At 47.8% G+C, this 17,362-nt stretch overlaps 1 protein-coding gene across 1 annotated transcript; it reads left to right on the forward strand.

The window, feature by feature from the left end:
- The first annotated feature begins 10,645 nt into the window (after positions 1-10,645).
- LOC144155831 (receptor expression-enhancing protein 5-like) lies at positions 10,646-16,257 on the forward strand. Its single transcript, XM_077687504.1, has 3 exons — positions 10,646-10,869; positions 11,560-11,782; positions 16,027-16,257. The coding sequence occupies exons 1-3, from the start codon at positions 10,646-10,648 to the stop codon at positions 16,201-16,203; spliced, it is 624 nt and encodes a 207-aa protein (XP_077543630.1). The 3' UTR covers positions 16,204-16,257.
- The last annotated feature ends 1,105 nt before the right edge of the window (positions 16,258-17,362 follow it).

Consider the following 17,362-nt stretch of genomic DNA (forward strand, 5'->3'; position numbering starts at 1 on the left):
TTTTTTTTTTTTTCCAATCCAAAATGCTGCTGAAAGTTCTCCATCACTAGCAGGCCCGGATCGTTTTGTCCGCAGCGCCGCAGCCTTTCACATCTCCCAAGGTGGACTGCGTTAGTAAGCGCTAGAACTAGGCGTCTGTAGCGCCAACTCGGCATCAGGCGCAAACACACTTAAACTGGCGAGGAGAACAGCACGCGAGAGTAGCAGTAGTAAAACTTTTATTTGAGGAAGGGATGGCTGTAAAACCACTTGGTGGGGAAAAGGGGTAATGAAGGAGGGGATTACACGGGTTACTTCAACTCCAAGCATTCTTTCTATTCACTGACAGTTCGGAGTCTCCGCCGGGGTCGTCCTTCGTCGCACTACTCGCGACAGACAACTTTTGGCTACAAATTTTCCTATTTCGTGTAATAAAGACTTGTCTAATGCAAAATGCATGTGCTTCTTGGTGTGGGGTGTTTGGATCAATGTGTCGGATGTTGTCTGGACGATGTTCACTGTAGAATGCGCATAGACATATTGAGTGGTGAAGGTCTGCCTTGGTGTTCGTGTTACAGTAGGGGCAATGTGGGAGTGTGTGGATGTTGGGGGCCCTTTGTTCCCTTCTGAATGATGTGTGGAATGTAAGCTGCCATTGCGCAAAGCTTGTTAATGAATGCCTCTCACTTTTGTTAATGAGGGCACGTTAGCGAGATAGCCAGGTGGTGTCACTTGTTGGTATCGGCATCTCTTGCGCTTCTTGAGTCGCTGGGCGAGTAGGGCAGGTGAAGTGGCCGAGGTATGAACCAGCGGAGGTGTAGCGTCAACACTCTCTCGCGCCGCCTGGTTTCCTGGGCTGGCCGCTGCATGGCCCGGTGTCCAGTTGATTCGAATGTGATTATTCGTGGTTCAAAGGGTTCAAATGAACCGGGCCCCCGGGTTTAGGGGCCCCCCTGAGGGCTGTAAAAAATGGCAGACTCGCTCTCGCTGCTCCTGCCTTCTGAAGAGGCGACGCTTTGCGGAGAGCGGCGGCCACGCGCTCGTTCGCTCGCTCGCTTTTTTAATTGCCTGTTTCTTACGTACCGCCCAACACCACATAATCGACAATAATAAAAAAACGCAACTTTTTGCAACCAAGTCTGTGCGATTGTTTACTCGAGAGTTTTAAAAACATTTTGTGAAAGTTCGATATCGATCTCGTTTTCTATAGGCACCACCTTTTATAAAAGATTCAGCTCACCGCATCGTGAAAACATTTGAATAATAAATCATTTAAATCATTTGTCGCGCTCAGTCGGCATACCCCACAATATACATACTATCACTGTATGGAAACGCTGTCTTGGGAAAGCTTAAATTGCTGTTGCTGGATGAAATCACAAAATAGCAAGACTATTGGTAGCGTATTCCCTGTAAGGATGTGCGAATAGTTTCTTAAAAAGGCCCACCTGTCTACTTTGGCAGTGCTCACACGCAGGCAACCAACAGAGAGAGAGAGAGAGAGTAATTTATTGAATGGAAGGAAAACACAGAGAGGTCAGCCTGATCGTATAGTCTCTGACTTGCTACTCTGTGTGGAGATGGGGAAGGGGGGAAAGAGCATACATAGATAGAGAGGGCGACAGGATCTAAGTGTCGTATGTTTTTTTTTTTTTTTTCATTCGTCTTAACCTTTAGCGCACTTTACCCTCATTCAAAAAACAACATCTTCCCTCGAAAATCAAGATCAGCGCATTCGTGAAAAATAGCTTCGTCTATCTGCTTCATTAATTCGGCAGCGCACGCTATGCGAAGATTGATGAAAAGCCCACCCGCCAGAATTGTCCTGCAGGTGCTAGATGCATTGGAGCCGCTCATTGATGTACTTCAGTGAGTTCTCATGTTGCAATTCAAACAAGTGCACAATTATTTAAGGAGAGGCTTCGCAATTCTTTTGTGATGCAGTGGAACGCAAAAGGGCTACGAAGGAAGATGTCTGATTTTCGGCAGCGTATGCCAATTCCCTGTTGTCGTGATATGTAAGCCAAATATTTCTTCCGCGTTTCATCTCTCCGGTAATGTTCAGCTATTGTCGCAGATAGACGGACTATACCAGCAAGGTACTAATGTGCGTACGTCGGACGTCGGGACATACCCTACGTCAGACATACGATTTCCGCGCATGCCTCTAATGAATATATCTGTGTGTCTTAAACGCACAAGCGCTGCGTTGGGTCGTTTCGGTCATTGGCACTTACATTCCTCCCCACGCGGACATCGACTGCATGTGCCTGCCTACTTTTCTTCGTGGACTCTCATACAGCAGTTGTTAGGACCTAGCAGTGGTATCAAGGAGTCCGTCGCCATCTGTCGGTGCTCTGATGTTGAATCACATGGAAGCGACCACATACCAACTCACGTTCAACTTCAATGGTTCCGCCAGTCTGATGCCCCTAGGGTCCGTTGCACTGACTGGCCGAACTTCACGCTAAAAGTTGAGGATTTACGCGCAAATATTACGACGGCGTCAAATGTAGAAGACGTAATATCGTCTACAATGGGAGCCAGCACTAAGTATGTCAGCACTTGCAATCATCGAACGCCCGTTGATGCCTTGTACGAACGACTACGGGCCATCCGACGCCGCGCAGAGAGGAAGTACAGAAGGACCCAATTGCAAGCTGCAGCAGATCTATCAGAATGTCGCCGCACCCAGCGGAAAATACGAGATTATTTATAAAAACTGGGAATATCGTTGGCGGCGGTTTTGCTCGTCGTGCAAGCCCCTTTCAAGGATCTGGCAAGTGGGGCGAAGTCTTCAGCATCACCCGAAACAATTTTACCCATTTCGGGCTTTGGCTCTCCATCTCGGCCAAAGTGAAGTGGAAGTAGCCGAGGCATACTGTACAATGCTTGTTGATGCATCCTACGCCGTGGTCACCAGTGAAAGGCACACGCCGCAGACAACAGACAACCGTCTAAACGTCGCTTTTAAGATGCAGGAGATTGATGCCGCTCTTTCATCCTCTTGCCGTTCATCTGCTGCAGGACGTGATGGCGTCCTGTACTGCGTTTTGCGAAGCCTTGGCAAAGAAGGCCGAAAAGCCCTCCTATCATGGTTCAACCACGGCCGCTCGATGGAAACTAGGTCCATCGAGCGGCCGTGGTTCAACGCAACGTGGACCTCTGGCTGTGTTCCAAGACACTGGAAATGCAGTCGTGTAGTTGCCTTACTGAAGCCAGGAAAACCCCCCTTGGAGCTCTCCTCATACAGGCCGGTTGCATTGGCAAGCTGCATTGGAAAGGTAATGGAGAGAAAGGTGCTGGCCTGACTGGAATGGTTTCTGGAGAAAAATAACATTTATCCAGATATTATGACAGGTTTCTGAAGGGGCCGATCCTCCATAGACAGTGTTATCAAGCTGGTGTCATCTGTAGAGCAAGAAAGACACCGTCACCGGATTGTGGGTGCACTGTTTTTCGACATCAAAGGCGCATATGACAATGTTGCCCACGACGCTATTACGGATGCTCTAGAAACCATGGGTGTGGGCAGCCGACTCTACACGTGGATCTCGAGTTACCTCACTGGCCACACAATCTTCATGTCCACGACTTCTCGCGAGACAGGCGCCACAAGACTCGACGTGGTGTTTCGCAGGGTGGATTAACATTGTGCTCATCGGCTTCGTGGGCGAAAGCCCTAAAACTGTTAGAGTAACTATGTGCTCTGACAATATGCATCTGGGCTTCTGGTGTAACTCGTCCACAGTTGCGAGCGCGTCTACAGCGAGCTGCAACGATAACATCTCGGTACTTGCGCCGTCAAGGCTTGAGCTTGTCTTCAGCAAAATCCGCTGTTCTTCCCTTCACCAGAAAGTCAATGGTCCAATACCCCATCGCCATTGATGGAACTTTCGTCTTAACGTCGGAACTTTCGTCGGAACTAACGTCGGAACTTCGTCGGAACTTTCGTCTTAACTTCCCGCCGGTTTACCCTTGTTTCAGTATAAGCCAACTAGCCCGACAAACCTTAATGCTGTCTACGTCTCTTCGTCTCCCGGTGTAATTCCGGTGACAATCTCTCCACGTGCTGTGCGAGAAAGTAGACGCCCAGGCGATGTTCATAGACAGATTCTTCGAGTAAATACGACATGTGTTCATTGGAGCGAATTCTAAAAAGCGTGAAGTCTCAAGAATAACCACAGGGAAAGGCGGGAGGGGAAGGGAAGGGTGCCCTTGTTTTTTTTTTAACTGGACCCTCAGCACTGTTAATCCGGCCCTGCTCTTGAGTAGTTCTTTATGCAATAATATCGAGTTAACAAGTGGGTTGAGTGAAAGTGGTTCTCGTAGCTCTTGGATTGCTGCGAATGAATCTATCTGTCAAGATGCGCACGTTGGGCGGTGGTTTAAAGTCGAGTTCGTAGCAGATGTGGCTAATCGCGCTGTTGATGACATGTAGTTCTCCTTCTAATGCGGTCCATCGTTTTGTTTGAGATACAGTAATACCTCGTTAACTTGAAGTAGTGAAAACCGGGAAATATTTCGAGATAAGCGGATTTTCGAGATAAGCAAAGTTGGGCGAATTGCGGTAGCATTTCGGCTGGCGTACCCGCAAATCTTCCCGCCATTTTTTTTTGCGGGCTGCCATGGTTGCCAGACCAGGACTGCCCTCTGTTGATTAGCTCGCATCATCCGTAAAGGCCGCGGATCTGTCAGCCCGCTCTGGGTATACAAACCCCTGCGCGCTCGCGCCGTGGGCTCGGGCTCGAGCCCGGGTTTTTTTCGCTTTGTCCCCATGGTTACCAGACCATTACTGCCCTTTCCTTTACGGACTGCCTTTACGGGCCCCATACGTTTGTAGTACCTCCCGTGGGGACGAAGCAAAAAAATAAACCCGGGCTCAAGCCCGAGCCCGCGCGGCGAGCGCGCAGGGATTTGTAACCAGAGCGGGCTCACAGATCCGCGGCCTTTATGGATGATGCGAGCTAATCAACAGAGGGCAGTCCTGGTCTGGCAACCATGGTAGCCCCGCAAAAAAAATGGCGGGAAGATTTGCGGGTACGCCAACCGAAATGCTACCCGAATTGCCACGAAATATCGAGTTCTTTGAAAAAATAGAGCTACTATCTTACCAGCTCTTCAACAGCAACTTCCAATCTTAAGCTTTTCATAACGGTTTGAAAAAAAAAAAAACATACAAGAGACGTTCATTGGATGGGTTATGTGGCACTGCAATTTTACTTAGCGGCTAGTCTGCTTTGCGGTCGCACTCAGGCCTAGTAAGGAGTTCTCTGTCTGCTTGACGCATTGTATGAGCCGATCTTCCCCGCCGCTAAACTCAACCTTATTTAGACCGCGCTCCATACAATTTTTTTCCATCGTAAAAGGGACAGGCGCTCTCCATTGGGTTTTTCCCCTCACGATATTATAGTGCCTAGAATATTCTAGGCACTATGCCTCTATATTCTAGCACACTGTACCTCTGCGCATGTCTCTACTGTCACATGACATGCCACAGGGTTGCTTGACGAAGTTGATATGCCCCTAGGCTCAGACTTCAAGTTCGGGAAAACATCGGCTTTGTGGCATAGAGTTAATACCACTGCTTTGTGGTAGGCGCGGCTAAAACAGAAAAAAAAAATCCAGGGACTTATGCGCGGCAGCATCGCGCGAATCTTGAGAAACGTCCGCGCAGCGACCGCCTCCAACAGGCCGCAGACGCTGTCCATGCGTACGCAAAGCAATGCGGCCTCACCTGCGCGCCTCAGAAATCGGAGCTTCTCTTGGTTCAAAAACGCCACCGGGATCCCACCACGGACATTCACGTCATGTTGGATGGCATCATGATTTCCCCAACTCGAAACATCAAGATTTTGGGAATGACCTACCAGGGAAATTGTAAAAATACGCAACTAATACGGAAATTGGACTCGTCAACCGCTCAGATCGTCAGGATGCTCCGCCGCATTGCCAGCCAAAAACACGGAATGAAGGAACAGGACATGCTGTATCTTGTTCAAGCTTTTGTAATATCACGAATTACGTACGTCCCCCCTACGCCACCCTCCTGGCCGCAGAAAGGCGGAAGATCGATACCATTATACGAAAGGCCTTTAAACAAGCCCTCGGACTTCCGGCAAGCACTTCTTCGTCTCGTTTGATGGCGCTAGGGGTGCACAATACCATAGATGAGCTTACAGAGGCGCACCTGAACGCCCAGAAAGCGTGACTAAGCACTACCCCGACAGGCCGGCAAGTACTTTTGAACCTGGGATACTCCCCTTTAATGGAAATGGAGAATGCCGAAGACATTCCACCGGAAATTAGGTCGAAGCTAAAAATTGCTCCCCTGCCAAGAAATATGACCCCTCAGCACCATGAAGGCAGAAGAACAGCCAGGGCACAAACCCTTGAACGGCTGTACTGTCACTCAAAAACAACAGTATACACAGACGCAGCGGACTACGCACGTGCAAATACTAAAACAGCGGTTGTTGCCACCCCCACTGATCTTATTACTAGTGTCACCCTTCGCCAGGCTACCATCCTCGAAGCGGAAGAAGCGGCGCTCGCATTAGCAATAACCCAGACCAAAGCCAAGATTATTATTACAGACTCGCAAGCGGCGTGTCGGAAGTGCATAGCCGGAAGGATTTCCACAAAAGCCCTACGGATCCTAGTCCAAAACCCCCCTGGAAGAACAGTGGACGCCTGCCCACTCTTCCCTTCGCGGCAATGCAGCGGCTCACGCTCACGCCCGAGATCTTGCTCGCCGGGCACCGCAAGAGGACGATGAGAGGACCAGACACTCACTTATTACATACAACGACATCACCCAACACTACATGCTCACACGACGCACCTTCCCGCCACCGGCAGAAAAATTAACAAAAGAACAACAAGTCACCCTCCGACAACTTCAAACAAATACATTTCCACATCCCACACGGCTACACGCCATTCACCCCACAATATACTACCCCCTGTGCCGGCACTGCAGCAACCCAGCAACGCTCTTCCATATGGTTTGGGCATGCCCTTCAAACCCAGACCTTGCACCAATTCCCAGTCCTACATACGAGCAGTGGGAGAGTGAACTTGCCAGCTCGGACCCAAGTAAGCAGCTCTGGCTTGCTGAAAGGGCGAAGACGGCAGGCCACACCAACGGAGTCCTGGACTGAGGACCCCGCCCACTTACAAGCTCGATGGATCTGTCCAATAAAGTTTTCTCCTCCTCCTCCTCCGCGGCGGCGAAATTTTAGTTCCACTCTCAGTCAAGATTTCGAGATATCCGCAGTATAGCCCAAAAATACTTCGAAATTTATTAAAGGGCAACAAATACATGGGACGTATAAGAAATAGTTCGGTGCCGCGGAAAATTTCGACGTAGCCGATTTTTTTCGAGATATGCGAGTTCGAGTTAACGAGGTATTACTGTATTTGGCCGTTAAAAGATGGGTTTTCGGGACATGCCCACGCTGCACTGATCTGTGTGGGAGTCACGCTTGTATCGGTGAATATGTCAGTTTCATTTGGCAGTTTGGACGCCATCAGGTAGTGAATACGTTGGGATCTGGAAGAGCCAGTGGGATTGACTTGCTGAGGTGGCTTTCGAGGTTGTCTGATATCGACCACGGTGCAATGGGGATGGGGAGCTCAATTGTTGGTGCGTGCGTTTTTTTTTTTTTTTTTTTGTTCATCCCATGCCGTGAGGTGCAGTTATTGGCGGGTGAGACCTCGTTTGCAGTCTGCTTGGTCTTTTGTCTCTTTCATAACGGTAACGATGGAAGCTAGTGCCACTGCCTGCTCAAGGGCTGCCTTTTTTGAGTATTGGGAGGCCCGTTATGGTACGCATTGTGGCTCTGTGGAGCACCTGAATGTGTTTGGTGTTGGTCTTATTCAACTCGTAGTCAGGGGCTCCGTATGCTAGAGTGCCAATCGCGATTGCACGTGTCATTGTTAGGCAGGCTTTTTGACTAGCCCCTCCGTATTTGTTGGAGAGGCGCTTTATTAATTTCAGCATTGGCTTCCATTTTCGTCTCAATCCTGTAATCCATATCTTGGGGCTGTTGCAGCTGGCCAGCGGTAGGCCGAATAGCCGTACGTGCACGTTTCATTGGTGTCTCCGTGTCTCCTATGTAGAGCAGGTAATCTCCTGTGGGGTAGTTTTGTTCGTGCTTGAAACCATGAGCAGTTCAGTCTTTTCAGCGGCCAGTTCAAGACCTGGTTGTGGTAGTCACGCCTCTAAGGTGTTTACTGCGGCCTGTACGTGCCGCAGTGTGGGCACGTACGGCATGTCTGTTGTCGTTGAGTCTGCCCTCGCACCATATTGTGACGTCATCGGCGTATATAGCAAATCTGGCCGACGTTCCTTGTTCAAGACTTTTAGCCAATTTCTCTACGACTATATTTGTTGAAGAGGCACTCGCGGCACTCCCTTGTCGTTGTAATGGGTGTTAGGTGTCCATCCGGGGAGCTGCTTTGAGTTGGAGGGGCGGTTGTGAAGAAAGTTGCGGATCCATATTTGCTCTTTTTTGCCGGGAAAGGGAGCTAGTTCATTCAGAATTGTGGTCTGATTGACTCTGTCGAATGCCTTTCGGTCCACAGTTCGGACGCAGTCGGGAAGTCCGCGTTCGTAAGGGGAACTGTTGTTGATGCGGCGTAGCAGCAAAAGGCAGTCCTGAGTTCCCATTTTAACCGTGCATAGTCTTCGGTGTCAGTGTATACTGTATTGGACGCGCACTTCTTAGCTCACCTCCATGAGCGCAAGCTGAAGGTGACTTTCCCACAGGCGCGCTCGACGGCTATAGGTTCGGTTTACCCGAACCGGCGGATGTATGGCTTATCGTGTTCGGCGCCTGCGCCGTTTATCGGGAAGAGGTTTTTCGTTTCACTTAATAAACATTTGAGCCCCAGTAAACCCGTACCACCCCCCACCCAGGAGGAGGGGGGGGGGGGGGCGGGGGTGATAGATCTGGGTTGTCCTTGCACTCCCAGATTATGTGAGGGAGTGTGCCTGGTTGTCTACAGAATTCACATTGTGGATCGTACTGGGTGGGAAATAGTAAATTCATTCGAGTGTGGTGTGGGAAAGTATTCATTTGAAGCAACCTGAGAGTGGTTTACTGCTCTTTTGTCAGCTGTGGGTGCGGGGCTAGCTGGTGCAGTTTCACTGCTTAGCTTGTAGTGTTACGTGATTTCATGGTAGGTCGTTAGTGGGTGGGCTCCGGTTCTACCTCCGTGGCCCGGTCGCCGGGGGCTCGGGCCGTGAAATGGGCGAACTCGTTGCCTTTCATGGAGGAGTGGACCGGGGTCCAGACAATCTCTACTTTACAGTTCGGGGGTTTGCTTTGCAGGATACGAACTGCTTCCGGTGCCACTAGACCCGACGTGAAACTTTGGCAAGCCCCTTGAGAATCCGTAAACACAGTGGAGGCATCTGTTTGCGCTAGCGCTAGAGCTATAGCCAGTGGAGGCGCACTTCACAGCGCACCTCCGTGTGCCCAAGCTGAAGGTGAGGGCTCCGTCGTATGAATACCGCTTTAGGTTCGGGTTATTCGTGCCGGCGGATGTATGGCTTATCGTGTTTGGCGCCTGCCCCGTTCCATCGGGAAGGGGTTTTTCGTTTAGCTTAATAAACAGTTGAGTCCCAGTAACCGATCGGTGTGCTCGCATTCTTCGTCGCTCATCAAACGACGAGCATATACCACTTTCTGAGCCTCCGCCCTAGCCGTTCTTCGTGCTTGATGTTGGTCGGGGTGCATGTATGTCGGTATATAAGGGGCACGGTGTAGGAATAATATTCTTACACCGTGCTAAGTTCAGTCTTGCCATGATTTCTAGGGGGACCATGTCGGAGTCTTCCGCCTTCGTGAGAGGGGTTGAGATTTACAGAGGCTAGAACTGATCGACCGGTGCTCGTAAGGCCGAGTCGGACTTGCTGTGCCGTGACATATGGGCTTCGACAATTTCTTCTATGACGCTATGTATCCTGCAGTGCTGCAATGCGTTCCGAGGACGTTGTCGGTGGGAGGGCCTCTGTTAGCGTGCTTTTCTAACGAGGGTGTTGAGCTTTTGTTTGTCCGATGCTTGGAGGACCGTATAGGGGCCCGGGTTACGTATGCGAGGCGTGAGATGATAAACGCTTGGACGAGCCGTGTCTTGTTCTTTCATGCCATACGTCTAGCCTGTGAGGATGTAGACTGGGTTGTCGGGAGAAGTGAACCAGGGGATTATGGAAGCAGCGCGCGCGATGATCCACTCCTCGGGTGGCGGGATTGTCCTGTTTACCACGCTTATTATTTATGGTGCACCATTGCAACCATATCCCTTCACAGAACTTAGCATAGTGCGCCGATATGCACACGTCTGACTGTTTCCTTTCTGTGTAAATTTGGTGCGATAAAGAAAACGTGCGCTTTTTGCAAGAGATTGTCCCACGGCACATGTTTCGCGCAGAAATGCGAGAAGAGACCGGTGCTGGGGGCCCCATATCCACTGCGGGAGGTATGGGGCCTCCCAGGACGGATCCCCGAGCCCTGGAGGTGTTGCTTGCTTCTGCGCAGAGCGGTAATAAAATAGGCCGGATGTGTGGGGGCGTTGAATGCGCGCGAGTGCGTAGAGAATGAAAAGAAAGAGCTCTGTGGGTGGCCATCTCCGCTGCCAGCCATGACCTAGCGACGGCATGTTCTCTCGGGGCAGCAGCACGGCGGCCACTGGTGCGGCCCCCGAGGAGACGTCGGCCAGAGATGGCACTTCTTCCGACGCGCCCCAGCGCCCCAAGAAGCAGTGGCCGCTGGCGTGCCGAGTGATTTACCGGCTTCACTGCGGCATGAAATCTTATCTTTACTCGGATACCATCGTGGGTAGGTCTACAGCGAGCCTGCAGGGAGTCACAAATATCAGAAGGTATGGGGACCTTCTCAAAGCACGGATATTTTGATTTATCAATCACCGCCATTCGGCGAGCTGACATGGTCCCACCTCGAACGGGCCTTGTGAGAAACGAGTGCCGGATTGTGTCACAATTCCTTAGAGCGTGAGGATGGGGGATTGGATGCGGTTAGTAACTATGATTCACGAATTGGCATGCGCATTTCAGTCGAATTTTAACTGTCTTCATTATGGGAGACATGCTGCTTAGCTCTTACATTTGTTGCTTCAAAAGAGATTCGACCCGGGCAACCGTGCGTTTCAGAGGGGCACTCAAGTCCACGTGCTGGGTCATATGTGACACAGCGCGAGGAATCACGCGGCTAGGAAACCGGGTTGCCTCTTGCCATTGTTGCATATCGCGATTAGCATTTTGCGCTCTGTGAGGATCAAATAAGCTTGGTGCTTCGGGTGCGCTAGAGGCCCACTTAGTAGACATTTAATGCGCATGGATCAAAACTAAGCACGTGCTTATCCTCATCGCACTTGATTGCATGCAGTATTTTCCTGAGAAAAGCGATCGCTTCCAATAAGCCTACGTGGCCCCATCGATGGGCAGCAAAGTAACGCTTACAGCTGCAATTATATTTGGCAAGCATAGTTTCGCCTGTTAGAGTTGCTGCCCCAACGAATAACTTTTCTGAGGAAACCCTTTTACCTTTTCAGAGAGTTCATGCTGTATGTCCTGCTGCTGATGATGCTCGTGTCATTCCTGATCGGGGCGTTTGGACGTCACATGAGCAACCTTGTCTGCGTGCCATACCCAGCAGTCGTGTCCCTCATTTCCGTGGACAGCAACATTCCCCAGCGTTACGTGAAGTGGATAACGTACTGGATGGTATTTGGCTTCGTCAACCTTGTTGATATGCTCTGTCCATTCGTATGCAGGGTAAGTGCCTTCTTGCTGCCACAAGTATGAAACTCTATATGGTTGCTGCCATAAATGCAATTATGATTTCCACAGGGAAAAGAAATTTAGTACGTGTTTTGCTCCTCTCCCCATGTATACAAAAGCAAATTTAAAACAGGACACAAATGGATTTCGAAGGGCCGCACTGTGTTTCAACAATAAATAGCGTGCTACAAATTTTTTACTGAGGAAACCACTAGGTCGCTCACACTCAATCTTTACATGAAGGTCGCATGTTGTGGGCTATTTTGTTTAACACCAAGAACGGCGACAGTGCTTGTTTGGTTATTTAGAATTCTAAAAAAAACTATTTTTGCCTATGGACGATCGGGCGGCCATATTGGAAAAATGACCACCTTAAAATGGCGGCACCACTTGGTAGCCACCACAACTTGGTTCATTCAAAACGAAACACGCGATAAGGTTCGATCGATGGTAGATTATTTTGTTGCAGTCCACAACCATTCTAATGGAAATTGCGCGATCATCCTAATAAACGACCAACTGTGAAAAGAAATTTTTCAGCACCCTCCCACCAACTGGCATCGCGCGTTTCGTTGGGACAGTTTGCCATTTTAAGAGCAAATCAACTGATGTGCCCTGCTTAGAGTCCATCTTGCGTCAAGCCACGTGTAACTACCAAGACTCACATGGGTATTTCCGTTGCACAGTAGGACATAGTGCCCTGGGTTTTTTCTTCAATACATCAGCAGGATAATCTTGTTTTAATCTGATTTAATGTTTCACCGCACATTATAGAGTAGAGAGATCTTATCTGTTCGGCTTTTACCGTTGAAAGCAATTTAGCATCTTTTCTGGAAACACTGAGGAAGAGGCACAATCTGTGACAGTACTGATAAACCTATACTGCACCGTTACTGGCCTGTACCGTTAAACCTGTACCGTTACTACCGTTACTGGCTAGCAACATGTACCAATGCTCTGCCTACTCGGCTACGTCAGGAGAGAGAGTGGAGCCAGAACACATCACACATTTGCCCGTTGGCCCAGCTGATTTTTTGTCATTCAAGAGCATGCAGCTTGCGAGAAGTACTGTAGTTTCCAGTTTGCAAATGTCACTGACCAACTCGAAGGCTTTCAGGAAGTCATGGGCACGTTGCCAGGAAAAAGAAACAATGTTACAGTTACAGCTACCTAAGCCGAATAAGTATACCTCTGTTTCAGTTAGTTATACCCCTGTCACACGGCAGATCTAATGACAGAGCAAATGTCATTCACTCTAAATGTCATTAATTCGGCGGTACACGAGAATATTTAATGACATTTGAGGCGAATGAAATTTCGCAGCTAACTGAGGCACGACCGGCTAGCCGGTCATGAACTGAGGTCCCGCACCCATACAGTTTCTCACCCCGGACCCCAGTTAGCGGCCAAATAAGTACCCTCGACAGCAGTGGCATGTCACTAGACAAGAAAATTCAGTAAAAAACCAAACAACACTGTTTCTAAAAACTGTCAGTATACTTATATTTTCCTCTTCATGTTGTTGTTTAAATTAAAGACAAACAAGTACTAACAAAACGAAAATCTCATCTCCAGTGCGCGCGCTACTCTAATACGGATATTTTGCAGACTTGTCTCGACTTGTGATGCCTACTGATGTAACCTAAACCAGCGATTCTCTTATTTTTATTTTAAAAAATAATCCTTTGTTATGTTTTTAAAAAAATTTGTCAAAACATTCTAGATGCACTTGAAATATAATTTTGCGAGCTCACTAATCGTCACCGCTATCACAATCAAATAACATTTGCTTCACCGTGTAGACCCACACAGCCGAACCGAATGTCATTTACAGCTAATGTCATTCACTTTGAATGACACTAGATTTGCCGTATGACAGGGGTATTACAGAGTTTCCAAAAGTAGCTTGTTACAGTTACAGTTACTATGAAAAAAGTAATGCCGTTACTTTTCCGTCACTTTCACGCAGCTGGTCAAAATTGCACATGACAAAATCCTAGACAGAGGGAACCTAAAAGGGGCATACTCAAGCCCAATTCTAACAATCGTTATGTGTGTCTCATTTTGTTGCATCAACTTTTTGTTGATGCACCCTTGGTGACATTCCCGTTCTCAGTGTGCTCCTGTGCGGTAGTCTTTCTTAGAAGGGCAGGCAAGCTTCCTCATCGGCGGAGGCCTAAATGCGTTTTTTTTTTTTGCTTCCGCTAACTCAAGACGAAGGAAACATTTTTAAGAAATCACCTTAAGACTGACCTCCAACGTCGGTCTTCTGCAAGGAAGATAAACTCCTAGCAACCTCCTCTCCAAAAATGCGAGGGAGTCATGCTATGAAAAGGTGAAAAGGGGAGAGGATATGCAAAGAAGGAAGTCCAAAAAAGTGCAAAGCCTGAGTGGCATGTCAGCCTTTAACACGCGTTGCTGCTGGATAAGTTTTTTTATTAAAAAAAAGTAACTGCAACGGTATTTCCTACTAGTTACTGTGTGAAAAAGTAACAATGTTACAGTTTCAAGTTCCTCTAACTTGCAGCTAGTTAGTTACAAGTTACTGAAAAAAGTAACTAGTTACCGGTAACACGTTACTAGTATAACTAGTTACTGCCCAAGACTGCTTTCAGGGGACGAATGAGGCTACATTCCTTAACTGGGACATGGACAGAAGGTGGGATGAATGGCACGTACTACCATGTTGGATCTGTCACTGGACAGTTCACGTACTTCCTTAGAAAACATCTTGCATAGGTCAGTCTTCAGTTGCGAAGCACTTCACTGCTATTCATCACAAATCATTGCAATTTACAAAAAATGCCAAAATACGTATATAGTGCGCCACTTTTGTGTACGGAATCAGATAAGGAAACTTGAAAGGCTTATATACCAAGGTTTTCTCACTTTTCATGACATTTTGAGCTCGAGTGGCTATTTAAGTAAACACTCCCAAAGGAGCACATGACTGTGTTGCATACCCCACATTTCAATACTGGATTTAAATCTGGCTTTTAAACTTAGCGCGTTTTAAATCTAGCTTTCTTGAAGCGTAACAGCGAGAGAAAATCTGCCTCCTGCACCAAGGCTTGAATTCACGGTGGTTGCCTTGCCATCAATACCAACCAGGAGTGTGCTGAATAGATAAATGGAAATTATTCAAAGCTCTGAATTTCTTTCTAAAGTTAATTTTTGCCTCCTTTACAGAAATTCTAAAAATAAGATTTTTCAAAAACCCAACTTTAGAGGCTACACGTAAATATTCCAGAAAGTGTTATCACCAAATAAAATAAAAATCAGGAGGGAATTGTGGAAAACTATTTTTTAACAAATGCTTTTTAAATGAGGAAAAACTGCATGAGTGAATCAACAACTGGTGAACTTATCATGTGCCAAAGTTGATTTGGGCCTGTTTAAAGGTTTTAGCGGACACAAAATGTTCATTCCTGCCCCTTCTCGCCAATGTTGAGGTTCAGCAAAAGTGTAATGGCAGAACGATTGAACACAAACATTAAGATTACCAACAGGAAAGGTAAAAGGCACTAACACTACTTTGTGTTTGTATCTTCTTTTTATAGTTTTAGTCCAGATTGTATTTGTCCCCTTTCATCGTGTTCCCTCCGGTACCTCACTACTGAAGGCCACTACCGTAAAATTGCGAGCAAGCACACCCCTGTACAAGCTGATATCACCGGCAAACTGGGGAAGGGTGCTATCCTGGAACGGCACCGAAATTCAATATGGCGGCAACAAAGACCCGCATTAAGAAAAAAAAAAAAAATACACATGGATCTGACATTTTCACAAAGAATATTAGTCATCGCTCTCAAAACCATCAAAAAACTCCTCTGAGCCACTCCCAAAAAAATGTTGTGTAGGCATTCATCTGTAGGAATGCACGGTCGACTGACAAAGCCAAAAGAAACACAAGAAATGGGGCGCAGGGATCAGCCTTTCGGGCTGCTAACCAGGACTGGGTTAGACTGGATTATAGGCTGGCCGTGGCACACCAGTGTTGCCTGGGCGCAGTGGATCTCAGGGTGCAAAACGAAGGGGGCGGGGGGCACTTTGCCGGAACGGCGTGGAAATTTAAAATTAGCAGTGGATTTAGGGGGGCCCTTGCACGGGTGGGGGCGCGTGTTGGGAATTTTACAGTAATAATTAAAAGCGAATACCATGGGATGGGGTAACTATATGCAGTGGGGGTTAGTAGCTGGTCCTGGCGCTCTAATATGCATGGTGCCCTTCCCCCGCAGGTTATTCCACAGTACCACCTTTGGCGCACACTTTTCCTGGCTTGGTGCTTCTGCCCATACAAGTGGAATGGCTGCAAGTGGATCCGGGAAAGCCTTTACACGAGCAAAAACTTGCGCATCTTGCGGGTCATTGCCTATGTCGGCTACGAGGCTGCCAGGATGTTGACCGTTCAGTAAACACGCGCAAGAGACTAATTAGCCAGGCCTCAAGCTTTATGGGCTGCAAAGGATGTGGCTCAAATCAAGGCTCTGCTAGTAAAGGGAAATAAAGGATTCTTGGTTGGGTGTGCTGTTTTATATTGTTTGCTTGAACATTCTGGGATACAGGTGGCAAAATTGTCTCATGCAGTAGGTGGGGGAACATTTCCATTGGAATCTTGTGCTTGCATCCATGGCTCAGTTGTGACAGTAGATGTATGCAACGATAAAAACACAATGTACAGGAATAACTTAATAAAAGTTGCACACAGCCACAAAAATAAACAGAATGAAGACACAACTAAGAACACATAATGCTGATGCTGCAACCGAAGTGCTGAGGACATGAAAAAAGTTCAGGCACTCATACCTGGCACTTGCTGTGGGATTCCCTTGCAATAATCAGTGCCCTTTCAATTTTTCAAACACTCCTGTGCACTCTGTAGACATGAAAGCTGCCCCAAGTGAGTATTTTAGCATCAAAGCTTTACACAAAAAGATTTGCAGAAGATGACACCTTGAAAATAAGAACCCAACTTGCAGGTTTGCAGGAACCCTACATTTCAGGTGTTCTGCATTTTGTTGACACATGGCATAAGTGACACGCTCCAGCAGGCATAGTGTGTTTTGTAGGCAAATACAAACTCTAGGCGGAACTTAATTCAACTCAGTCTTTCAAGAAAAAGTAAATGAATCTGTACATACAGGCTACACAGGCTCAGAAGACCTTTACATGTGACAACACATACTGCACGGGGCTACTTTGATTCCATATTTTGTGCTAAAATATGCTTGTCTTTCGGAAGCATACAGCAGCTTTTCCAATATAAACAGGTGTGGCACAGCCAACCTTAAAGGGGCCATGAAGACAAAGCGCAAGTTTCGTTGATTAAAAAGACTGCTTCGCCCTGATAACAATGATACCAATTTTGTTGCAAGCTTCAAACAAATAATCTAGATATTAAAGAAAACAGATGAAGCAGCGGCGACTTCCCAGCCACTCCTGGGCAGGGTCTCTATGACGGCACAGGATCTTGTTTGTACGACCGGCAGCCGCCAACCAAAGCCACCCCAAGAAACGACTGTGCGATAGCAGTGGAGCCTCTAGTTCCATTTGATCATACCACTTTGAATGCTA

This window comes from Haemaphysalis longicornis, unplaced genomic scaffold (assembly GCF_048455015.1).
Source record: "Haemaphysalis longicornis isolate Haplotype H1 unplaced genomic scaffold, Haemaphysalis longicornis Haplotype H1 scaffold_1, whole genome shotgun sequence".
Taxonomy (NCBI): Eukaryota; Metazoa; Arthropoda; class Arachnida; order Ixodida; family Ixodidae; genus Haemaphysalis; species Haemaphysalis longicornis.